General features: G+C 37.1%; 6 protein-coding genes across 16 annotated transcripts in view; 4 read left to right on the forward strand and 2 right to left on the reverse strand.

Moving 5' to 3' along the window:
- The window catches only part of LOC122531127 (mucin-5AC-like), a 10,903-nt gene extending 8,817 nt beyond the window's left edge, over positions 1 to 2,086 (forward strand). For both annotated transcript variants that reach the window (XM_043658739.1, XM_043658738.1), the window contains exon 10: positions 432 to 2,086. In XM_043658739.1, the coding sequence (XP_043514674.1) occupies positions 432 to 812 (381 nt within the window). In that variant the 3' untranslated portion in view covers positions 813 to 2,086. The remainder of the gene's footprint in view (positions 1 to 431) is intronic.
- LOC122531125 overlaps positions 1 to 9,468 on the reverse strand; it is an 85,748-nt gene extending 76,280 nt beyond the window's left edge. Inside the window, exon 1 of the mRNA XM_043658734.1 lies at positions 8,916 to 9,468. The gene's annotated coding sequence lies outside the window, so the exon portion shown is untranslated. The remainder of the gene's footprint in view (positions 1 to 8,915) is intronic.
- On the forward strand, positions 3,350 to 22,153 carry LOC122531128 (autophagy-related protein 9A). 5 transcript variants are annotated; one of them, XM_043658745.1, is made up of 8 exons: positions 3,350 to 3,677; positions 4,429 to 4,537; positions 4,745 to 5,058; positions 5,140 to 5,600; positions 5,680 to 5,864; positions 5,967 to 6,899; positions 6,986 to 7,281; positions 22,028 to 22,153. In XM_043658745.1, the coding sequence occupies exons 2-8, from the start codon at positions 4,484 to 4,486 to the stop codon at positions 22,077 to 22,079; spliced, it is 2,295 nt and encodes a 764-aa protein (XP_043514680.1). In that variant the 5' UTR covers positions 3,350 to 3,677; positions 4,429 to 4,483; the 3' UTR covers positions 22,080 to 22,153. The 5 variants fall into 5 exon arrangements, with proteins under 5 accessions (XP_043514680.1, XP_043514675.1, XP_043514677.1 ...); XM_043658740.1 differs by lacking the exon at positions 22,028 to 22,153 and adding an exon at positions 7,571 to 7,917 and having other exon boundaries at positions 3,352 to 3,677; positions 6,986 to 7,357; XM_043658742.1 differs by lacking the exon at positions 22,028 to 22,153 and adding an exon at positions 7,571 to 7,917 and having other exon boundaries at positions 3,352 to 3,576; positions 6,986 to 7,357.
- LOC122531135 lies at positions 8,919 to 19,153 on the forward strand. Of its 2 annotated transcripts, XM_043658761.1 has the most exons (4): positions 8,919 to 9,047; positions 10,214 to 10,345; positions 10,510 to 10,693; positions 19,026 to 19,153. In XM_043658761.1, the coding sequence occupies exons 1-4, from the start codon at positions 8,934 to 8,936 to the stop codon at positions 19,028 to 19,030; spliced, it is 435 nt and encodes a 144-aa protein (XP_043514696.1). In that variant the 5' UTR covers positions 8,919 to 8,933; the 3' UTR covers positions 19,031 to 19,153. The 2 variants fall into 2 exon arrangements, with proteins under 2 accessions (XP_043514696.1, XP_043514694.1); XM_043658759.1 differs by lacking the exon at positions 19,026 to 19,153 and having other exon boundaries at positions 10,510 to 10,772.
- LOC122531129 (sodium-independent sulfate anion transporter-like) lies at positions 10,844 to 20,113 on the reverse strand. 5 transcript variants are annotated; one of them, XM_043658746.1, is made up of 12 exons: positions 17,680 to 17,775; positions 15,263 to 15,406; positions 14,508 to 14,689; positions 14,097 to 14,292; positions 13,345 to 13,565; positions 13,100 to 13,244; positions 12,803 to 12,967; positions 12,489 to 12,650; positions 11,959 to 12,099; positions 11,742 to 11,887; positions 11,432 to 11,593; positions 10,844 to 11,120 (listed from the first exon to the last, which is right to left on the reverse strand). In XM_043658746.1, the coding sequence occupies exons 2-12, from the start codon at positions 15,348 to 15,350 to the stop codon at positions 11,010 to 11,012; spliced, it is 1,719 nt and encodes a 572-aa protein (XP_043514681.1). In that variant the 5' UTR covers positions 15,351 to 15,406; positions 17,680 to 17,775; the 3' UTR covers positions 10,844 to 11,009. The 5 variants fall into 5 exon arrangements, with proteins under 5 accessions (XP_043514681.1, XP_043514683.1, XP_043514684.1 ...); XM_043658748.1 differs by lacking the exon at positions 17,680 to 17,775 and adding an exon at positions 15,685 to 16,072; XM_043658749.1 differs by lacking the exons at positions 15,263 to 15,406; positions 17,680 to 17,775 and adding exons at positions 14,866 to 14,934; positions 14,992 to 15,247.
- LOC122531131 (trissin receptor) lies at positions 19,027 to 21,069 on the forward strand. The gene is made up of 3 exons (XM_043658755.1): positions 19,027 to 19,204; positions 19,615 to 20,266; positions 20,479 to 21,069. Exons 1-3 carry the CDS (start codon positions 19,027 to 19,029, stop codon positions 20,903 to 20,905), a joined length of 1,257 nt encoding a protein of 418 aa, XP_043514690.1. The 3' UTR covers positions 20,906 to 21,069.
- Positions 22,154 to 23,583: the final 1,430 nt, after the last annotated feature.

The raw sequence follows: 23,583 nt of genomic DNA on the forward strand, positions 1-23,583 counted from the left end.
TTTTTTTGGAAACTTTCTGGCGAATCTTAAATTTTCAACGCCTCCACTGCGAGCGCTAGACAACTATTGGCGTATTGGAATGCTCACACACATGATACATTTTGACCATCGAAGCAAACTTTTTCTATTCGACGGTGGAATATTTACAAGTAATTATTCCAGTGACGAAAACTTGCAATTTGGCTAAGACCGGCTAGTTGTTAATCTTTTAAAAATTGAAAGTTAGATTTTTGCTTGAAAAATCAAAGTTTAAAAAAAAAAGTTCCAGGCCCTTGTCGAAACGTTGCCAGGAACTTGGAAAAAGATTCTATTTCAAAACGGACTCAGAAAATGATCAATTCGATCAATGTGCATACTTTTGGCGTGGGGAGCGGATTATCGTGCCATTCGTGACAAGTTCCATTCCCATCGAAAATTATTTCTGTTCGCAGGCACCTGCAGAGACCAGCCCGCCCCCGACACGCTCCACGACCGTCAACCCACTGAACAAACTGCGCAATCGAAACAGGCTGCAAGTACACCCGAAGACAACCACCAGAGCCCCGGTGTCTCTGGCGTCGAGAAGATCGCCGTTGTTGCCACGCCGCAAGGCAACCGAGCCACCGGTGGTTCCACCCAGCCATTCGGATGAAGCGTCCGAAGAACCGGAAGCTTCCAGCTCCAGCGAAATCGAGCCGACCGAGCCTACGTCCGCTGAAACAAGCACAGCAGCGAGCACGAAACACGAGGAGACCAGGGGACTGAGCGGACTGTTGGCGCCCAGACGCAGGATAACGCCGCGGCGACCTGGACAGATCATCTCGCGGGAGTAACGCGCGAACAACGTACAACGAAACGTCCTCCGTATCCGTATCCGGGCCCCCTAGTTTCTACTTCCTCGCAGTATTCGTCGCTGTTTCGAGATCGAGGTCGACGTTAGAAATGAAGCTGTGGCGGCGATCAATTACCGAAAAAGGCCGACGGAGGATAGCTGTTGTCGCGGAAACTAACGACCAGCTCGACCGAGCGATTGACCGAGCGAAGAGATTCCGTCGTTTCCAATTTCTTCGGTATTCGTGCTCGAATCTCTGTGCGTGTACGAGGGGTAAATCTCGTCGACAATCTCCAATTGGTTGCTGACGAGGGACCATCCCCTTCCCGAGTTCAAGTGACCTCGAGGGACATTATCTTGCTTCGCATGAGAATCTCCTTTTTTTTTTAAATAAAATCTGTCAGATTTTCGTTTAAAAGGAAAAGAAAAGAAAGAGAAGAAGACAGAATCACGTATTACACATTCGTTTAAAGACGTTCAAATGAGACGATGCCTTGTCGAGTTTGATGAGCTTTCTAATCTAGCCCTCGAAGTTTCTCGATACTCGCGATAATAAACGATCAGCAACAGCGAAACTAAACGCGCTGTCGCTGGAATGTTAGAGTCAAGTTTCCAAAAAAACGAACGTACGAATTAGATGATGGATGTATTATACGGCGAAACTTGCTCGCATCTTTCGAACGATACTCCTGAATCGCGTCTCTATGTTTCTATCCATTATCGCGACGCGTAACGGTCTCGATTGCCCACAGTCATCGGTAGAGAACATTAAGCTGACTAAAGAGCGCGTAAATAGGAAGATGTTTATTCGTAAATTCAACTGATTTGACGAATTACGTATAGAAATTGATTCGATGCCTGTTGAAATAATTGCAGGTTCACTTTACACTTTATTTCGTATCATTTTGAATTCTTCGAATGATCAATCTTAATATGTACATATAGAATAACAGGATAAGTATTATCATTATTATTATTATTAGTTGAATAAATTGTAATTGGTCTAAAAGCTGGTAATTATGTAAAATTTAAAAGAGAAAAGCATCGAGTTAAACTCTATATTTAATGTCCTGAATCTCAACAGTCTTGTTTTTATATTTTGTCGCGTTTATTGTTAAATATAAGATGGCTTCTGTATTTTTATTTCGAGTTAAGTTGAATTTGCTACGAAGATTCTTCTAGCTTATACCATATATATTTTTGTTTTCGATTTTCGGAGAATTAACATTGTTAAATGTAAATGATAATACAATTTCTTATCTTTGTGTAATAAATTAAATGACACTTTGATAAAGCAATTGACGCGATACGTGATCGCATTCGACTCGAGACTTTAGAATGACATACATACATACATACATACATACAACTCGTGTCGTATTGTAAAACGATATTTTTGTAATTACAATGTTCCATGATACGCTGTAAATATAATATTGCAATTAAACGTCAGACGTATTGTCAGTTCATTCTTTTTTCTCGTTCTTGTCAAGATCGAGTCATCCCCCTTTCCAATTTTACCATCGACAACATTCTGCATTTAAAAAACGAGAAAAGACGAGCATACTAATGCACCTTACTTCAAGATTCATGAACTGATGGATAAAACGGTGGGGAAATGTGTTACAGTTACTATGCTCGTAGAAAATTTTAAGCGATAGCTATACTGTTCATCCGTTCGGGCCTTTCATTCTACGACGTGATTGGAGGACCGAAAAGAAGAAAAATGCGAACACCAATGCTTTTTATAAAAAGATGAGAAAAAAATATAAAATGTAAAAATATATCGTTCGATGTTTGATACCAATTATTACGAGACGGAAATTATTACGAGAAGCTTTTATGAGAAACGATGTATTTGTGGAACAGAACACTACGAGTTACTAGTGTTCTGTAAAATATGTAGCTAATTTATTTCGTGCCTTCCTCTTCTATCTATGGTATACACCACAGACGAGGTATAGAATAGATGTAACGTCCAATATATTTTTATGACACACGCTCGAGGGTGTAGCGATCGCTACCTCCGCGCAACTCGAAACAGCGCCACTTACATCCTAAAACCTTCCGTCGCAAGATGAGTTTCCAATAGAACAAACAGCGACTTCTTTTTATAGAAGAAATAAAAAACCCGGGAAGAGTTTTTCTCTCCGTAAGTCAAGGGTATAAAACCTGGTTGCGAAGAGGGAAAAGTTCTTCTATTACTTCTACTACTCCTACTATTTTTGTTATCTTCGCTATTACGGGTAAGAACCATTCTGTACGAAATTTGTAAGCGCACATTTGTGATAATAAACCAAAGACTAAACTGTAAAAAGAATTACGTGTATATTTTTGTACGTGAACCTACGGCAGAATCCTGCCTTACCTACTCAGGTTCCTACAAGGGAAGAAGCACCAGAGCCCCCTTACAATTTTCGTGTCACATCCTACCATACCGATTCAACCGCAGCGCCACGGAACAGAATCGATAAGATAGAAATCGTTTTCATCAGCCGTTCAACTGGAAGTAGCGTAAATAATGCTTTCTAAGATCAACGCGTGGTTCGTGACTAGTAGAACAAAGTGGACTAGGAATAGAAGGAAAATTCAGCAAAGATGGTGAGAAACGTGACCGTACGTTTCTAACGATTAAGCGTCTAAATTAGCAGTGAATAATTGTTCGCGTCGCGGTCATTATGTGAGTGACGATTCATGAGTTTGCAGTCGATATTAATAAACACGGGTCAATTTGGAAAGCAGTACAAAAGTCTGCAGAAACGAAGGTACGGCAGGATGCTTTGTTTATGGAGATCAGCTGTGTTACCAAACATTCCTATCGCTTTCGCTGCAGCGTCTACGACGCTTCTATTTTCGTCGAATAAAGGTCAGCCAAAAGCATAGACAAAAGCGATGCTTGATGCACAAACGATTCGAAGTCGTAATCGAAATATAAAGATTTTCGCAAAAATCGAAACTTTGATTTCACGTGAAAAAATATATTGAGAAGATTCTTCACTTCTTCCTCTTATTGGCAAAACCAAGTCAAATTTTCTATCGTGCGTCCATCGATCGTCTAACTTTTTTTTATTTTCCTTAGTCCAATTAATTAAATATTATCGTTAGATATGTATGCGTCACATGAATATTATTATTAAATTATTGTTATTAAAATTATTAAAATAATTATTATTAAAGTTATTAAAATAATTACCATTATTAAATTATTATTAACAAAATAATTAAAATTTTATGCAATATTAGTTTTGCAAATCAAAGCAAAGGTAGAGAAGCATATTGATTGAGAAAATAAATTGCAAAATTATTAATTTTTTACACATACTTGCAAGAGAATTACACGGGATTAAACAGTATTTTTTTTAGTATTAACAAGCTCTTTGTTACAAAAGATGAGCAATCGATTGAGAAACTCTAATGCAATCTTTAGATAAAGGTAGAGTCATCAAGACATGGATAAAGAGTCTAAAAACAAAATAAAAGAAATAGTGCAAAAGTTTCATTCTTTCTGATGCATATTGTAGTAGAAATGAAAGATAGAATAAAGAAACAAATAGGTGAATATAAATGCATCTTTTGACGCATTAACAAGTTCATTTGGTGGGTGGCTTACATTCTAGATGCTTGTGGAGCAACCGTTGACCGGTAGTTAATTATTCTTAATGACATGTGAGAATGAAACGAGAAACTGTCATTACCTGTGTAGAGCCAAACCGACGAGCAAAAACGGTAAGGCTGTATTTTTTAGGAATCCTTGTATTTAACACTGAATCTCTTTTTTTTCTACCTCCTCAAAAACATTTGGTTCGTCCTACCAAAAAATACATTGTAATCAAATATACTCCTTGTATCGCTTACAAATTTTTGTTTAATTTAACGTGTACGGAATTGAATTGATATATTGGAAAAATAAATCTGCACGAATCGCATTTCTAGATGACGACGGTCTTGGATGGCAGCTACCAACGTATGGAGCCATACAACGGAGAAGAAGAGGACGAAGAGGATGATGACAGGGAAATACCTCAGGAATCTGGTTTTATAATACACGTGGTACCAGAAGGAAATAAGGCTAGATGGAATCACATTGAGGATCTAGATTCATTTTTTACAAGAATGTATCACTACCACCAGAATCATGGTTTTGTTTGCATGATACTTCAAGAAGTGCTTGAATTAGTACAACTCATTTTTGTAATTGCTTTCTCGACCTTTCTCCTTCATTGCGTCGATTACTCCGTATTATTTAAGTAAGATCTTCCGAACAATACGAGCACGATAACGAATGTATGTAAGAAGCTTGATTAATAAATTTGACATATTTTCCTCAGGAACAAGCCTCAAACGTCGCACAAAACGTCGATAAGCGACGTGATTCTCCCATCGAGCGAATGCTTGGCATCTATGGGTCTGGTTACTTGGATTTGTCTTCTAGTGGCAGCAATTTTTTGGATTTTGCGATTACTAAAAGTTGTATATCATTGTATGCAGTATTGGGACATAAAGCTGTTCTTTAATATCGCGTTGAAAATCGCAGACTGCGATTTGGACAATCTCACCTGGCACGAGGTACAAAAGCGAGTCATAGAAGTTCAAAAAGAACAGGAGATGTGCATTCACAAAAGAGAGCTTACGGAATTAGATATATACCATAGAATATTAAGATTTAAAAATTATATGGTGGCTATGATCAACAAATCTCTGTTACCTGTTCGATTAAAAATCCCTGTTGTAGGAGAGATCATTTTCATGACAACAGGATTGAAATACAACATGGAGCTACTTCTGTTTTGTATGATTCTAGATATTTAGACATTTGCGAATTACCTAACTAATTACTAAATATGAATAACTTAACTGTTCTTGCACAGGGGGGCCGTGGTCTCCGTTTGAAAATAATTGGCATCTCAAAGAGGATTACAAAAAGTTAAACAAAAGACAAGAGCTTGCAAGATCCTTGTCCAAGCATATTTTATGGGTTGGAATAGTGAATTTTCTACTTTGCCCGTTGATTTTTTTCTGGCAGATACTCTATTTGTTTTTTAACTACGGTGAGGTGAGTAACCGGTTCGATCCACGAATCATGAATCTCGCGTGTATGTATTTCGTGTCGTAGGAATGAAAATAATCGTATTGAAAAATATTTCTGTCCGAACAGATCATCAAGCGGGAACCAGGAACCTTAGGTACGAGAATGTGGTCTCTATACGGTCGATTATACCTTCGTCATTTCAACGAACTAGATCACGAATTGAATGCCCGTTTAAGTCGCGCGTACCGTCCAGCGTCGAAATACATGAGCATATTTACGTCCCCCACTATGACTGTTATCGCGAGGAACGTTACTTTCGTGGCTGGAAGTATATTGATAGTTTTATTAATATTAACCGTATACGACGAAGATGTGCTCACGGTGGAGCACGTGTTGACTACCATGACTATATTAGGTGCAATAATAGCAGGAGTCCGGAATTTTATCCCCGATGAAAATTTAGTTTGGTGTCCAGAGACCCTATTGACCGCTGTCTTAGCGCATACACATTACAGACCGGACAGTTGGCGAGGTCACGCTCATACTCAAGCCACAAGAGCAGAAGTGGCACAACTGTTTCAGTATCGTGCAGTCTACCTTTTAGAAGAATTAATCTCCCCCTTGATTACACCGTATATTCTATGCTTTCGCATGAGACAACGAGCTTTAGATATCGTAGACTTTTTTCGCAATTTCACAATCGAAGTGACAGGCGTCGGCGATGTTTGCAGTTTCGCACAAATGGACGTGCGAAAACATGGAAATCCAACGTGGCAAACGGACCGAGCTGCCAAATACGATCCAAACCAGTACGTCGCGGATCCGGAGAAGGCTCAGATGCCTATGTCAGATCAATATACGCAGGCGGAAGACGGGAAAACCGAATTATCCCTTATTCATTTCACCTTAACGAACCCCGAATGGAAACCGCCGAGCCACGCTGAGAATTTTGTCGCAGCTTTGAGAGAAAGGGTGAGAAAGGAAGTGCAAAGTGGCATACACGGTGAAATTAATCCCCTTTTGGCAAGCCTGAGCAGTCTGTCTAGCCTAGGACCTGGCGTAAGTGTCGAAATAAACCTCAATTTGAAGAGATATCGAAATCTAACAGCGTCCATTTTAATTTGTCTAATTCGTCTAAATTTCAGTACAACGACATAGTGTCGAATATAATTCGAAGCACAATGGTGAATCAACCAGGTGGACCAACCACGAGTAACTTCATAAACCAGCAGCCTTGTACTTCGCACGTTTCAGCCGCTGGAGATGAACTGTTGAATGTAAAGTCGGATATTTTGCCTCATGCCGTTCAACGTGGTTTGAACAAAGCCGAAGGACCTGTACATAATGAAAAAGGATTCCTATATGGTTTGCAACAAGGAATATCGAATCAATCTCTAGGCGCTTCTGTGTTTGTATCCAGTCACGAATTTTCTACCGATCTGTCTGTACCGGTGGAATTAATCGCTGCCGACATGTCTCTGTCTACATTGTACCTGCATGAACTTCATCACAGACAAGTACGTTTTACAACGTGAATGCATCGTAAATTATCAAAGATACGATTTCATATCTTGAATTCATCTTCTCTTTCTCTTTCTCTTTCTCTTTCTCTTTCTCTTTCTCTTTCTCTTTCTCTTTGTCTTTCTCTCCGTGACATACACTACATTAATAGTGCAATATTAATATAAATATTAATTAAACATCACACTAACTAAAACTAATGAATACAGGTTCGAAGAAGGGGCTATCAAGAATTGCTTAAAAGCATATGGCAACGAAGTCCTGTTCAAGAACTTGCTACGCTTCCTGAAATTAGACAAGAAAGAGCGCCGTTGCTCTTACATCAGGATTCTTCTAGAAGAAATAATAGGGAATTTAAATACGAGATGAACACTCATTTAGATAGCATCTAAACCATTCGTGCAGTGATATCGCCACCATCAACAATGTTGAATAAAATATTTTCATTCGCTTCGCGATGCGACGCCCTCGTGATTTATTTTATAGCAAGAGAATAGAACGTTTAAGAATCTGTGTTATCGATGTAAATACAGTATCGAAATATTCCTTGACTAGATTCTCGTTTAGAAAGTGAAACGATCTCGAATGCCTATTTTAATCTATACGAAGGCCTACGCGTGTGTGCATTTCGTGCAACAAATTACGAACAGAGCTCTTTCCGAAATTCTGCTAGGTTGAATTATTTTCTGCAATATGGCACATGTAACAAACAGATTTCCTTCATCGAAAAAGAATTCGTTACTTGTGTACGTATACACATTACGACGGACAAGAGAAGCTACACTTTCTTCTTTTTCTTTTTTTTTTTCGATAAATGCAATTATAAAGATACGAATCTTTGTGTGTCGTGCGCGCGTATGAGTGTGTCTGTGTGTGATGAAAATCAGCTCTAGTTTTCAATGCCACGATTCTCTAGTCATATAAAATGAAACACACGCCATAGTATAAAGATTATTTATTTCTTAAAATGTAGTTACTCGATAAACACGATGGCTGAACGTTCAGGTCATACACTACGTATACATGTGATACTCGGACGCGAGTATCTGTTTTTAACACTGTCACACAGTGCAGCTAAAATATGAAACTTTGCGTCTAACGAAGGTGCAGGTTGTCACGAGGTATAAGTATAGAAATGACTTTAGCTCGTGTTTATTCTTCTGTTATGTGGTAGCGTACAGCTACTTACAAAATACAGATTCTTATCGTGATCAGACACGATACGATTTACATATTTTAAGGATTTTTTGATTAAAGTGACGCGTAACGAGAATAAATTTTATAAAAAAAAAATTATAGTAACAATAATAATAATATTGATAACGAAATGATATTAATTTAAGGATTCTTTGTAATTTTACCATTATAAAGTGTGACAAATAAACACGTTACGTAATAAATTAGTTTTCGTAAAAACCTGCGAAACTTGTTCATACGTATCGTACACAAATCTACCATATACACGTAAATGTAGCTACAAACGTAGCAGCAAACGAATGTTGAAAAATATGAATATCGAGAGTATTGTAGTAATTACGAAATATAAACACTCACCAAAGCCGCAGGAATTAGATGTTGGGAGACGCCATGAAATACAATTTACGTTGTAATCGGAACATCAGCGAGAAGATGACGAAAAAAGACTTTGTATACGACATTCGTCCACCGATTCAAAGTTCCAGGAAGGTATGTTGCTGCTGTTCACTTATACACATATTTTATAACCAAATTTTCAATGTCCTTTCTCTTTCGATGTTTTAATCGCGCACGAATCATCGAATTATCATTATCACTCTTCGTTTTATTCGTAAATTCGAAAATTTGAGGAACGCCGCGTTTTACTAACGTACATACGATTTGAACGAAACACCAACTGTTTAAAACGAAGATGACGCTACCGGCACAACAAAGCAACATGGCGTCACGTTTACCCGCGGAAAAATTTTCAAGAAATATTGAAACGCCATGAAATTTTATCAAATTACATTGAACATCGGTGTGTCTGTAGTGGCACAGTTAAACGATAAAATTCAAATTACATTTCAAAGTGGTGTGAAAAGAAATGAAGTGTAAAGGACTTTGAAATTAAGTATGTGCAATGTTACTAATGCGTATATATATATATATATATATATATATATATATATATATATACGCATTAGTAGTGTGTAGTGAGTAGAATAAATAAACGTGGTTTTACGTAACCTTAACGAGACTGTGCTCAACGCATTCGAATTCACGATATTTTATATTTCTAGTTTTTGAATAAATACGATTCTTTTTTACATCACTCGTCTGTACACTGTTCAAAATAAAGTAAAATTTCGTGAAAACATTCGAAACGGCCCGCACTGTTCAGAAGCCATGTTTCAACTAACGTCGCGATCATGCGCATTGCGCAATTTTACGTCACATTTGAACATTCATATTCAAAATTCATGAAAAGTTACAGTTTATAAAAGCAATTTTCCATTAATTTCATGAAATTTAATTATTACTTTCAAATTTTACAATAATAATTTTATTCTAGACGAAAGATCATTGAAAACTTGTTATTATAACAATTAATGATAAAATCAGTATTGTAACGGCGGAAATGACGATATTCCTTAGACATTTTAAAATAAACCAAACTGACGTGATTATGACTTTTAATGTTAATAATGTGAATAATTATTTCTTTTTAATATCGAAAATATTTAATTTCGTACTTTTTTAAATATTCTTACATATTTTTATTCACATATATATATGCTATTTTGATATTCTTTTGGCGGTATTGCCAAAGTTGGCGGTTTTTAAAGATGGACATCTTGCCGTACATGTTTATAACGAAGAAAATGTGTTTTTAGTTGGAAGAAGGAAAATATCCAGTCGTATTACCGCTACAGCTCCGAAAAAAGCAATGCACCGATTCGAAAATGCCTCAATACACTGTTATTTCGGAAAAGAACGAATACAACGAAAACGACGATGGAATAAATGTAAGTGGTTCTATTATTTATTATTCAATTAGTATAATCAATTGTATGATGTATTGCAGAATTTGTATTGTTAATTGTATTGTATTATCACTCGTAAAATGTCGATATATTGTCAGTTTTTGTCGATATTGTTTGAATTATAGTCTAAATTATTTGAATTGTAGTTGTCAGAGCAACGAGCCTTGAAATTTGAGTGCAATTTCTGTCACGAACAAATTGCTACACTGCTGTCATTATCCACCCACATTAAATTTCATCGGCGCACATATTGCAAGTACTGCTATTGGATACTGCCGGAGAACGAAACGATGGAGGAGCATATCGAAAATACTCATCGAATCGATCCAGGTACACTTAACACTTAACATATAAATTGACTGTTTATGTGTGTAAATTGTCAATTACGATGAGATTTACTTTTATCATTGACAACAAAACAGTGCGCTTATATTGCTATCACTGAGGTATTGTATCTTTTGAATAAAATTCACACGATGACACATTAGACACAGCCATTTTTAACCACAGTTTTATTATATTAGAATGATCCATTGCAAAAAGATATTTTTAGCAAATCGTACAGTATAGTATCTTTGAAAGAAGAAACATGTCCTAATCCAAGGACACGAAAACTATAAATATTAAATGGTTTAAATAGATACATTCAGTGGCTTGGAACAAAAGTCTTCAATACATGTTCAATATCATCTTGACAGTTTTCATAAATGATAGTCGTTCCTTGAAGTTCTAGATCGTTGGCCAATAATTTAAGATTCTATAAAACAATCATTTTGATTTAGATTAAAAATTACATATATGTATAAGTTTCAATTATGTCGTAATGAACAAAATTACTGATACATGTAGATTAGCTTTTCTTGTAAAACTCTGTATAAATTTATTTAAAAAACGCGGAGAAGTTTCATGTTCTACAGAAATTAAAGTTTCACGCAGAATTTTGCAAGAAAATGCAGTGCTAATATTCATCACTGTATGTATTGTTCAAAATTTTTATTATTCAATAATTTAATTATTAATTAACTTTAATTAACTTGCGTTCGTAAGGATAACTTATGCATCACTTACCTTTGCAACCGTTACGTCGGTCCTCTTCAAATTTTTGCAGTCAAGTATAACATCGAGTGAGTTTCCTTCTGAAAGTTTCATTACGCTAGCTCGGAAATGCTCCGCTGCTGGAAACGTGATACTTTCCTCAGGAATAACGCGAATCACGTTTCTATCTCCTACCTACAGTATAAAAAAGAAAGAATACATGCGTGACCGAATATCCATTTAATATAACGTATCGTACGATTTATCGAATAGGACGAGAATTAGATTCTTCAATTTTTAATAATACTAGAGTGACTGTGCAAGAGCAGATCATTTACTTTACCTGTTCGATTTTGTTTTGAATCGACGGTCGAGCCGAGAAATACAGTAATACTACTAGATTTAACCCTATACCGATCATGATTCCCCATTCTAACTTAAGAAAGACGCAGAATAGCAAAGTGATCAACATGAGGAAAAAGTCGATTTCTGAAAGGAGGCACAACTGTGAGAAATTTTAAATTCATTTGCGTTCATCGCGATTCAATGTATATACTTACTTTTTGCGCGCCACAATAGGGCATACGTTTTAAAGTCGAGCATGTAATACATAGAGCATATTATAACGCCAGCTAAAGTCGCTTTAGGAATAAAACGAAAAGTAGTTGTCAGCAAGCTAGATGCGAGTAACACGAGACATCCTGAAACGAACGAATGATCGCGATCAAGAAAAACTCTTTAAGGAAAACAGGAAACGAATTCACGTTACGACATTTATCTTTCGCTGTCATCTCGTAATAATTCATATCTACGTATTAGCATTGTTTGATAATACGTGTCTTCATTCTCTACGCGTGAAAGTTTAATGATCTGAAATCCGGCGATATATTTTTATATATTTTTTGTTATAACTTTTTAACGAAACTTCAAGGAGTCTGTGTCTAGAAATCGCATTTTCCTTATTTACATTGCAAAGACGTGCTTGCCTGCAAAGTTTGATTGAATGTTTGTCGATTAAATAGATTTTCAACGCTCTGATGAAAAGGTTCAAAACGAACTTGTTTTAAAATTTAAGCACACACATATTTACCTGTAAACAAACCACCGAAAGTAGTTTTCACTCCGGAAGAATAATTGACAGCCGTTCGCGTAAAAGAGCCAGTAACTGGCATTGATCGAGCAAACGAACCGAATATGTTGCACAATCCTAAAGCGAGCATTTCTTGCGTGCCGTCCAAAAATGTTCCCTTTGCTAAAAGTTCGTAGCTCGATCAAAATTATTCATAAAGTAATTTCCAAAATTATATATATATATATATAGATAGATAGATAGATAGAATGAGAGTTTGTTCTTTCGAATATAGATTGTATCATGCATATATACTACGTGAGTATATGACATACCAAAAGCCTTTGCTATCGCCATGTGTTCGATGGTAGAAACGATCGGTATGGAGAAAAGCGTCGTTCCCATAGCAGCGGTTGCTTCAAGGAAATCGTACGTTCGATTGTTGGCTGTTATCGAGAAAGACGGTGGACCGAACGGTGGCAGTCCATTACCCATCGTTCCTAAAAATCATTTATTTTGCTCCATCTGTTCCTCTTTCGCTCGTGACGATACGGTATTATAACGGTTCAACGAATGACCAAAGAACGTGGTTTCTCACGAGATGGATCTTCCAATTATCGTGTTGTTCTCACCGGTTAGCTTGAAAGGCTCTTTATCGTTGATAAAAAAGATATACGCGATCAGAGTTCCTACGATGACCACCAATGCGTTACGCGCTAAGATGCCGGCCCAAGCGATTCTCTGTGGCCAGGTACCAGTCCGACGTCCAGGTAAATTCTTAGATAAAAATCAATATAAAAATTCAGTTGAGAAAATTACGTAGTAAACTGCACTGCACTGCACGTTGATCGTATTGCGCTTATATTATAAAATTTACCTTAAACAAAACCAAAACCACTATCGTTGCAATGCCTAGCAACGTGTCTTGGTATCGGATGCTGTTCAGATTCGAAAATACCGAGACCAAAGAGTCTACCAGATCTTCGCTTCTACCAGCAATTCCTAACAACGGTTTAAACTGCGAGGTGGCTATATTAATGGACGCCGCCGCAGTGAAACCCGTGATGACGGGTAAGGAAATAAAGTCCAACAAAAAACCTGAAATACACGTTGAACTTTTTCGAATGTCACGAAAGATAAGAAGATTAAAGGCTACTAGATTTAAAATGGATATTAACCCGTCATTGTTGTATCAATGCAACGCTTCGTTTAGAATTTTTATTTTAATTCAGTTCGATATTTTTTTCACACAATGGGTATACGTTGATTGCGTATGTTTATGTAAATGTTTACGATCGCAGCTGCAAAGATATTTGAAATTCAAATCGACATCAAAATCCAAATTATTAATTTATTGCATGAATGGAGAAAAAGGTTGAAAGTTTTATTTATTTGATGTTATTTATGATTTTATTTCAAAGGAAATCTGCATACAGAAAATGCACATTCGTTTTTCAGAAAGCAAAAAATAAAAATAGAAGGTAGAAAGAAACTTTTAATTAGACACGAAGAATGAACTCTTCAGATGAAATTTGGCTATTCGCCAAAGATTTGGAAATTCCGAGTCCAGAACACTTTTGAATCTACGTAAGAGTATATCTCAATGAAAAAAAAAAACTAATCACTCACCTAAATGAAAAAGTCCGAGCAACGCGATAATGCAACCCTTTAGAAACGTAAGCAAAATCGCCATGTCGGCACCGTATTCCAGCACTAAAGGTCGCACCATCGTTGCCATAATAGCAGTTGGGCCGATGGTGATACTTTTACAAGAGCCAAAAATAATATATACGAACGAGGCCATGAAAGACGCGTATAATCCATACTGAAGGCAAAAACAAAAATTTAAAAGAACGTGACACTTCTGAGGAGCGAGCAATGAAAGAAGCTAGAGACTAATGAACGACTCGTAAGAAAAATGATCCCTAGAGATAGAAACAGAAATGAGAGGAGTTAGAGTTTCTCTTTGTCTGGAGGAAAGGTAAATTGTATAGAGAAAGATTGCTTTTCTCGCCACTTGCTTTCCTCATTTCAACTTACCTCAGGACTTAATTCAGCGACGATACCGTAAGCGATGCCTTGCGGAACGGCTGTTAGGCCAACGGTGAAGCCGGCCAACGCATCTTGAGCCAACCACGAGAACTTGTAGTCCCTTGCCCACGAAAGAATCGGCAGCCTGCGTTTCGCGTAGTCGTAACAACAGTCCTTGCTGCATCGCGACACTTGAAACAACAGAGGAATGCATGCAAAAATTTCGCTTGGACTTGCGAAACAGCTCGCGAAACTTTGACGAAAAATTCGCCAAAGAAAATTCCGCAAACGATAGTGCGATCTTTACGGACGAAAAAGCAGAAACTTAGTTTTCCTAAACTCTCTGGCCTAAGTTGTGTAAACTCACTTTTCTCGTAAACCGTACTTTTCGCCTTATTCAACATGCTTCGAATTACACTTGGAACACGTCACACTATAAAACACTATGTACAAGCAATTTGCTTCTACAGCGGGTTTAATTTTTATAGTCACGATTTTATAATGTTCAGTTGTTGTCGAGACGATTACATTGGAATTTCTACGAGAAGTTCGGAGAATTTCTACAGAGAGAAAATATTATCGTAATGGAACGATAAAATAAATAGACTTTTGATACGAGATCATAATAGGATAGAACTCTTTTGTCAGAGCAATTATAAGACAACAAGAACTATCTATCAACGTAAGAAACGTGAGCTCGGTGCAAAGCGCAAGCCCGCTCGAGGATACCGCCGTTGATTATAACAAATATTATTGCTTCATACTCTCGAGAAATCGCCGAAGCTCTGACTGTTGGCATGTATTTATCACAGTGTCCCCACTTTCTTCCTCGACGACTATGGACGCTAGCATCTATCTGATATCCAAATTTCCAGCTGTTCCGCTTTTTTAACACCGATGAGAATTATCTATAAGATAAATTAACAAGATAATTAACTTAACTTACAAGAGTCCATTTTCAGTCCATTTGAATGATATTTACCACAGCCATTTATAACAATTTATAAATGATATAATAATACTTAAATGTTATGACTGAAAACATAAAGCGTTCCAATAATGAAACAATTGTTCCACCATTCACTCAAAAGGGTAATTGAGAACAGAAATTTATCGTAGTACAAATTTCAATTAAAAAGTTGAAAAAATTTCTTCGTAGATTGACACGGAGCATTGAGAAGAATACTTTGTTATTGTGAGTCGTCTTGATAGTTAGGCTACTGTTGATCGAATTATCATTCTTTGTTGACTCGTTTGTCTGGCCGATTTCTTTGCACACTTTCGACGAATGGAGAAACTAATGGGACGAGGGCGGAACGCCTGCGCGAGATCCCAGGATACCCGGTCAATTCACAGGCTGGTGATTATGAATGAAAGCTTCGAGCTTTCAGTACCGCGCGAAATAGAGGTCTGGCCGTTTGCTACGTTAGTTTTCGTCCTCCCACAAATAGTTTCATAACCGGTGTTATCGTTGACCCCGTTAATTTATCGATTCCACGGCGGCAAATATAAATGACAAAGTACCATTGACAACGAGACATTAACCTTTTGCCGAGAGATCCAAGAAACAAAAGGACGAATTATTATAAATAGCAGGGATATCTTGGAAGAATATGTGACAAGTTCGAGAATTCAAATTGATTTACAATAAATCAGTTGATTGAAAACTTATCGTAGAATCGGTAAACTTGTAACTTTCTAAATGGCCAATCGAGTGCGCGATGAAACGGGATAATTCAATTGACTTATTGCGACACGCTTCGAGAGGAAAGAAGCTGTTTATTCGGCTCAACTTTGGGAATTCCACGATTCCCTCTTTGATTTTTTCTGATCGAACGAATCGATCTAGAACACTACAGTGAAAACTACAGTGTCTATGTGATTGAAAGTAATAGGTAAGCTATCGTATATATGCGAGAGTTCATTGGTGTTGAAACACTTATAATTACAAGAAATAAGATATGATTATGACGTGAAGAGAATGGCAACGATATAATAAGTCACGTTTTTTTTGTTTTCTAGCAAAAAGCAATCAATTAGATTCGCAAGATTCGCATGGTATAACGCGTTAGTATGATTTTTAGATTAAATGTACGTCCGTTGGAGATATTGATTATCGCACAACTAGATAGTGAACGTAATGCCATTTTTTTAGAATTTATTTCGTACACTAAGTGTATTCACACCATAACGGTGATAACACAGCAGTATAACACTACACAGAATATTATTCTTCGATTTACTTTTGATTTTCGTTACAAAGTTATTATTGTTACAGAATGAATAATTAATTCCTTAAAATTTAACTTACCGATTGTTATGAATTGTAAAAGAAGAATATTTGCTTCTTTTAGCATTAACAATTTCATTAGTATCAAGGAACAAGTGTTTTAGCTCCATAAGCTCGCCTTTTATGAGAGAAGAACGAAAATAACAGAATCTTCTAAGATAAATTTAAGAAAATAATATTTGTATTTTCTTTCAATTTCAATTTGTAGGATTAATCATCGTAGCTTCTGAATAATTCATATCAGATAAAGATTGCAGCGAAAGACGCACAATAAGTCACGCTTTTTCCACTTAGGTATTCTTTTTTATTCATAAATTGATACCAAAATAAAATAAGTTATTGATGCAACAAATCTATATTTTCAATTAAATTCTCCTCGATCAATCCAACCTTGGCTTTGTTATTTTTATTTTAGAACTGTTACAACTATATCTAAACTTTTAAATCTAAACATTATATCGCCTAATCTGTCTTTGAATTCTTCGATCTTAATCGAAATTACACGAGCGTTCGATTTAAATTTGTACACTTGCACGTGGAATATTATTACTCTAGCGATATCGTTTCAGAATTTCCCCTAAATATCACGGATTAGTATCGTTGATAAAATGAAATACTTTACGGATTAGTGTGTATCATACGCGGAAAAAAAATACCGATTGTTGAACAACGTAATTACAAACTAAGCTCAGATATGTATCCATGGTGGCGGAGATAGTACGAGGAAAAGTTATCGAAATATTATCTGCCCAAGTGGCATTCTTATAATTATATTCATTAAGTACTCAAGAAAATATTCGAACACTTGTAGAAAACGCTTGTTGCAATTAATGAAAACACAAGTACGATTCACTTGATGCACAGAATTTTTTAAAACGATTGAACACTTACTGTATGAATGTAAAAGATCTGTTCTAGAAAAAGGACTGCGTTAACAGCAGACGAGTTCTGCACTACATATATAATATGATTACGCAACACGTTACTCGTATTCAAAGGTTTTTGTAAGTGTTTGAATGAAAAACACTTTGCGAGTACGCATTGGATTTTTGTACACACATTGGATTAACCAATGTTTCGTTATTTGTGCATAATCACAGGAATAACGTCTGTACCAACAAGGTGCAATAGCACAAAAGCTATGCAACAGCACGTTCTACCGCTTGCACAAAGTCGTGACTTGCACGCGAAAATTCCAAGGCGTATAAACTTGACTTTAAATGATATGCAAAATAATGGAAATCAATTCTAATTTTCTAACTAATGTTAGCACGTTCAACTTTTTTACTAACAGAATTTACAGCCAGCGCCTGAAAGCCAATTCATTTGTTATAAAGTAACTATATAGTAGTAAGTAACTATAAAGTAATAGTACTTTCGTACTATAAGTAACTATAAGTAACTATAAAGTAATAGTACTTTCGTACTATAAGTAATTATAAAGTAATAGTACTTTCATACTATAAGTAACTATAAAGTAATAGTACTTTCGTACTTTCAACGATCTAAAGCAGAAAACAATTGTCTCAACACGACGTGAGATTATCTTTTCGAAAATGAAAATTCAATAGAATGCGTAACGTAATCTATAAACAACGCTCAAGCAAATCACTTCGCTATTTATAGTAACGTTGTAAAGTAATGTTTGCCTGTTTCATCATTAAATGCAGAACGCTTAATTACGGTAGGAGAAGCAAATTTTTTTGCATTTTCTTTTCATAAAACCTGGATGTTTTTTCGTAATTATCGGTCGCTTTCCATTTTCCACTGTCCTCGTTAGACTTAAAAGCAACCGGAAGGAAAAAAAGGGTTTCGTCGAACTATGTGGAAAGGTTCGACCAAGTTTCATGAAATTTCATTTGAAGAAAACGTCGAAACAGTCGCAAACAACCTTGAACGACACTTTTTGTGACGCGACCAAACTTACGCCTCGAATGATGAAATTTGTTCAGGAGTGGAAATATATATAGATTTCTCTAATTTTAATTCTAATTCGTAATTATCAGGATACCTCCTAATCTTGTATGTATAGAACTTGATTGATAAATCATATTAATAGATTAGAGATTATCATCTCCTTTACTCAACGTTAAGCCAAATTGGAAATTTACTATTCCTTCGTCACTTCTAAAATCAAATTCTTCCAATTAGTAACTGCGTTCACGAAGTTGCAAATTTGCATTCGTAGCAAATCTGTGGTAATAATTGTGGTTATATTTCTTGTAATCTCTTTGCAGAATGATTGACAGCCGTGACGTCGTTGTCATTCATGAAATTCATGGTAAAAGAAGCTCGATGGACAACGAAACTTCCTTGCGCGATATATCTCTGAACGAGGAATACATTCTTGACAGAACCGATATCAGACTAATTTTTATTACACTCTACACCATCGTCTTCGTTTTCTGCTTTCTCGGTAAGCGATCGTCTCGATCTAGATCGATCGAATTGTCACTCAAATCCCCAAGACAATTTCGCCCGTATTCATGTCACGCGCTCTGAAGTTTACCATCGATCATTGACAAGAAGGAAAGCAGCAAACATCGTGCAAAGTAATAAAACTTGTTCTTAAGTGAAAGTATTCAAATTCATTTATAATGTAAATACTAGCGTTGTACCGCTTGTCACTCGAATTAAAGTACGTGGCTACATTTGCTTATATTTGAAAAAATGTAATTTAATATTTCTTAATTCGGGACAAATGGATGATCTTTTCTGATGGAATGTTGAAACGGCTCACATTTTGAAGAAAGGAACGTACCGAGAAGAACCCGACCGTACATACCTGTGTAAGCTCAGGACCGTATCTTTGAATTTTGCTTTCAGGTAACTTAATGGTGATCTTTGTGGTAACGTTTTCACGACGACTGCGAAGCATCACCAATTTCTTTTTGGCGAATTTAGCGGTGGCCGACTTCTGCGTCGGTGTGTTTTGCGTGTATCAAACGTTAACGAATTACTTGATGAACAGCTGGCCACTCGGTGACGTCCTTTGCAAAGTGTACATGTTCGTTCACGCGCTTTCCTACACAGCCAGCGTTTTAATTCTCATGGTGGTTTGCATCGAACGATACCTGGCTATCGTTTATCCGATTAAATGCAGATCGGTGCTGACGAGAAGCCGACTACAACTCGTAATAGGAATAGTTTGGATCGTTGCCGCGGTCTACGCTCTCCCGCGATTCTTCTACGTCGAAACCATGGAAAATCGTTTAATCAACGGCGACGTGGATGTCATTTGCATAGCCAATATCCAGAAACACAACAAAACTTTGCTGGACGCCGTGAACCTCGTCTTTCTTTACTTACTTCCGCTGCTGCTTATGTCTTGCCTCTATTCGAGAATTGCCGTCGGATTACGAAGAAGCGGCACCACCCTCGGCGGATCAGGCTTGGCAACTAAAAGCAAAGACGATAGCCTTCATCGTGTCCACAATTCCAGTAGAAATGTGCTTCGCGCTAGACGCGGTGTAATAAGGTAAGCGTTATATTTTTACTGCTAGATTGCAGACTTTTTTATCTCTGCAAATTCGTATCTTTATGAATGTATACATAAGTAGAGAACCGAGAGAATCCCTTACCGATTCTCGGTAATTTCACTCGGTGTATATCACGAATTATATTTATATCTATAAAGTATCGTCAACGCCGGCTTGAGAATTGAAAATTAAAGGAGACGAAATTTTCTAGAATGCTGATCGCAGTAGTGATGACGTTTGCCGTGTGCAATCTGCCGCAACAAGCACGAATCGCCTGGCGTCATTGGAGCCCCAGTTATGATCGGTCATCGAATTTCAGCACACTTCTCACCTTGTTCACTTTCTTAATTTCCTACACAAACTCCTGTCTAAACCCTTTTCTATACGCTTTCCTTTCGCGCAACTTTCAGAAAGGCATGAGAGAGCTGCTCAATCGCAGAAAGACAAGAAACCGAAGCAGTGTTTTAATCATGGGACGCGCCGCAGGAGGAGGAGAGACAGCGACGCGACAGGAAGACGACGGAGGGAACGTAAATCATTTCCGACAAAATTTACTCTCATTTCATTCCGATCGAGACAGTTCCGTCGCACTACCGCCGAGTACAGAGCAAACTATTTGCGAAAAAGCTAGCCAATAACTATTTACTGGTGAAACTTTCATCTACCCACTTGTTGGGAAAACTCGTCGAAATTAGGTTATTTGCGTATGAAATGGCCAGAAATTTCAGAAATTGTTCAGAAATTTAACAAATCAACGGTATAAGTTAAATTCCTAAGAAAAATTACCAATTGTGAGCGAATGTTAGCCACGCCGCCCGTTCCTAGGCGTGGGAAAACTTCCTTGCCTATTCGATAGAAGAGGCCATTCAAGGTTAAGGACCATGTGCCATGTTTGTGACGGATGCCCGTAAAACAGAGCTCGGACCGAGGGATATATATACCCGAAGGAGTGCACAAAGGGGGTGCTCAGTCCGTCGGCAGAACGTCACCAAAGTCTAACGTCTGAGTCAGTCTAGCACGAAAATATACACTTTGTTATAAACGAGAATTGCCTTGTAAAATTATTGCCTACACAATGTTTAAATTAATGCACTGTGTTGCAGTAATTCGCAGCGTTAATTGATATTCCAACAACGACGTTCGGTAAAATTCTATTGAGTATTAATAATTTGGCCATTTCATCCGTAACAACCTCATAAAACAACCTTTTTTCAAGTTCGACGCAACCGAAACGAAGATTTTTATGTCAAATGGCTTTGTTGTCTTGTTAGTATAGAAAGCGAGATATCGTCCCTGTTCAGATATATCTCACTGTATTTCAACTTCCTTCGTTCTCTTTTTACCAATTAATACAAAGGAGGATGATACGATTGTATATATGTATACTTATGTATAAATTACAAAAGAATACATAAATACAGACAGTGGAGCTCATGACTTTTATATTATTCTCCCAGAGGAAGTTGCATCAATAAGAGATCACGCTACTCGAGCCTCGAGCCTCGAGTCTCGTAACGGATGAAAAATTGATTACCAAGGCCAGGGTTTTGCACAGTTAAACATATCAGTGAAATTTTACAAATTGCAAATTACCGTATAAATTGTTTCAACATCCTTTGGACATGGTAAAAACTGTAAGATCGTAAAAAGAAAGTCAGTATCAATTTACTAGTATTATTAGCTAGAAAATTATCGTACAAGATAAATTGTACAAATGTAACAGAGTCGATCGACGAATTTTCGAAATGACGAACCGAAAGAGTAGATTCGCGGTTGTCGGTGAGTTTTCCAGTTACAAGGAACTCGCATTAATCTAACTTGCGGTTGGCATTTGGCACCGGCACAAGTGATTTTAGTTGCGAAACGAATTTTTACGAGAGTCGGGAAAAAAAGGAGGAAATAAAATAAAGAACGGAATAGAAGGATAGCCAAGAGGAACCTATGCAGTTCCATCGTGAATTGAACAGTATTCTTTGTAAGAAACTTTACCAATAGTCTAATTTAGTATAGTACTATGTAGGGGGCACGACCCAGGCAGTACTATGACTAATACAATAAATATGTCGCCTTCAACGACGTAGACCCTGGGACGCAGTACCTTCAAGGCCATGAGATAATTGCCAAACCTAATCCTCATGGCCCTGACCGTGGCCAAGTTTCCAATGAAGTGAAAAACTGCCAGACCCTTCGACCTGGAAAAGATACAATAGAGTCGAGGGTATATAAGACCCCCGACTCCAACGCAGTTCTTAGTTTTTCGAAGTTCGTCCGTCGTGCTGTACACGTCTCATACTGCTGCACTCGTAAGTATTATTTTGTTATTATTAGTGTTTGGACGACAAGTCCGTTGTTGTACAATGTTACAATTTGTAAGTAAACGTTACTTCAATCATTTTATAGTATATAGTTAACTATGGCCAACGAAATATCAAAATTTCATAAAAGTGATACGATTGTAATGGGATTCTCTCACTATCCCGAGCACTTTTTATCGATTCATCGTTTTCTTTCTCATTCCCAGCCAACTCTCCATCTCTCGTCTATACGTTAATCTATCGTTACTTTTCCGCTCTTCCGCTCTTTCCTCTTTCCCTGTTTCTGTCGAATCATGTGAGCCTTATCTGCGTATTTTTTTTTTCTTTCCTGCTATCTCGTCGAGGGGTCCCGAGTTCGCAGTCAAGTAACCGGTTAACTCCGGTCCATCGATTTCTCCATGCAGCTTGAACTGGCTTTTTTTCTTTTTTCTTTTTTCTATCAGACAATGAACGATCTTTTCTGTCAATAAAGATACGCACTCACTTCCATCTTTCTCGGCATCTATCGACGACCGTGGCATCACGGCTGCTGAGAGAAATCGATTAGGAAATTGTTGCTTCAATCCCTCAACGCAGAAATGTTTCTTCTATCGGTGAATTTGTTACAATAAGAAACAATAAGGAAAGTTGATTTTTGAAATTCGTTTTACGATTAGGCTGCAAATTCTTGTGAATTTACAGGAAATCTGAAGCGACACATATATCGAAGATAACAATTAATTCTTTTCACAAGCTAGAGCTATTACAGAGAGACTAGCATAGAGCAATAATCTCTTCAAAAGTTCATGTTGCCTGAATGTTAATAATTAAACGTATTCGAATGATTTCGCAAGTCTGTGTACGTTCAAAGTTCGACTATATAAGAAATAGAACGTCGCGCCGCGTTAATGCTCGTAATACGCGCTGTGCTCGGTTTTATCTGTCAAGTAACACAAACATGCCAAGAAAAAATAAGCACATGTTCCGCGATAACAGCGTAATAATTATTGTTATTGCTAAAT

Source organism: Frieseomelitta varia, unplaced genomic scaffold (assembly GCF_011392965.1).
Source record: "Frieseomelitta varia isolate USP_RPSP 00005682 unplaced genomic scaffold, Fvar_1.2 scaffold_376, whole genome shotgun sequence".
In the NCBI taxonomy this organism is placed as follows: domain Eukaryota; kingdom Metazoa; phylum Arthropoda; class Insecta; order Hymenoptera; family Apidae; genus Frieseomelitta; species Frieseomelitta varia.

What these genes read in the sequence shown, in the direction of transcription:
- LOC122531135 (XM_043658759.1), top strand. Translation starts at nt 8,934, where the DNA reads ATGTTGGGAGACGCCATGAAATACAATTTACGTTGTAATCGGAACATC. An exon ending in CGATTCAAAGTTCCAGGAAG is followed by an intron (nt 9,048 to 10,213) that starts GTATGTTGCTGC and finishes ATGTGTTTTTAG; the next exon opens with TTGGAAGAAGGAAAATATCC. An exon ending in AAAACGACGATGGAATAAAT is followed by an intron (nt 10,346 to 10,509) that starts GTAAGTGGTTCT and finishes TTTGAATTGTAG; the next exon opens with TTGTCAGAGCAACGAGCCTT.
- LOC122531131 (XM_043658755.1), top strand. Translation starts at nt 19,027, where the DNA reads ATGATTGACAGCCGTGACGTCGTTGTCATTCATGAAATTCATGGTAAA. An exon ending in CTTCGTTTTCTGCTTTCTCG is followed by an intron (nt 19,205 to 19,614) that starts GTAAGCGATCGT and finishes TTTTGCTTTCAG; the next exon opens with GTAACTTAATGGTGATCTTT. An exon ending in GCTAGACGCGGTGTAATAAG is followed by an intron (nt 20,267 to 20,478) that starts GTAAGCGTTATA and finishes GAAATTTTCTAG; the next exon opens with AATGCTGATCGCAGTAGTGA.
- LOC122531128 (XM_043658740.1), top strand. Translation starts at nt 4,484, where the DNA reads ATGAAACGAGAAACTGTCATTACCTGTGTAGAGCCAAACCGACGAGCA. An exon ending in CATGGAGCTACTTCTGTTTT is followed by an intron (nt 5,601 to 5,679) that starts GTATGATTCTAG and finishes GTTCTTGCACAG; the next exon opens with GGGGGCCGTGGTCTCCGTTT. An exon ending in TGTCTAGCCTAGGACCTGGC is followed by an intron (nt 6,900 to 6,985) that starts GTAAGTGTCGAA and finishes TCTAAATTTCAG; the next exon opens with TACAACGACATAGTGTCGAA.
- LOC122531129 (XM_043658746.1), bottom strand. Translation starts at nt 15,350, where the DNA reads ATGCTAGCGTCCATAGTCGTCGAGGAAGAAAGTGGGGACACTGTGATA. An exon ending in TTTCGGTGGTTTGTTTACAG is followed by an intron (nt 12,100 to 12,488) that starts GTAAATATGTGT and finishes CGTTCGTTTCAG; the next exon opens with GATGTCTCGTGTTACTCGCA. An exon ending in CCTATTGTGGCGCGCAAAAA is followed by an intron (nt 11,888 to 11,958) that starts GTAAGTATATAC and finishes GCCTCCTTTCAG; the next exon opens with AAATCGACTTTTTCCTCATG.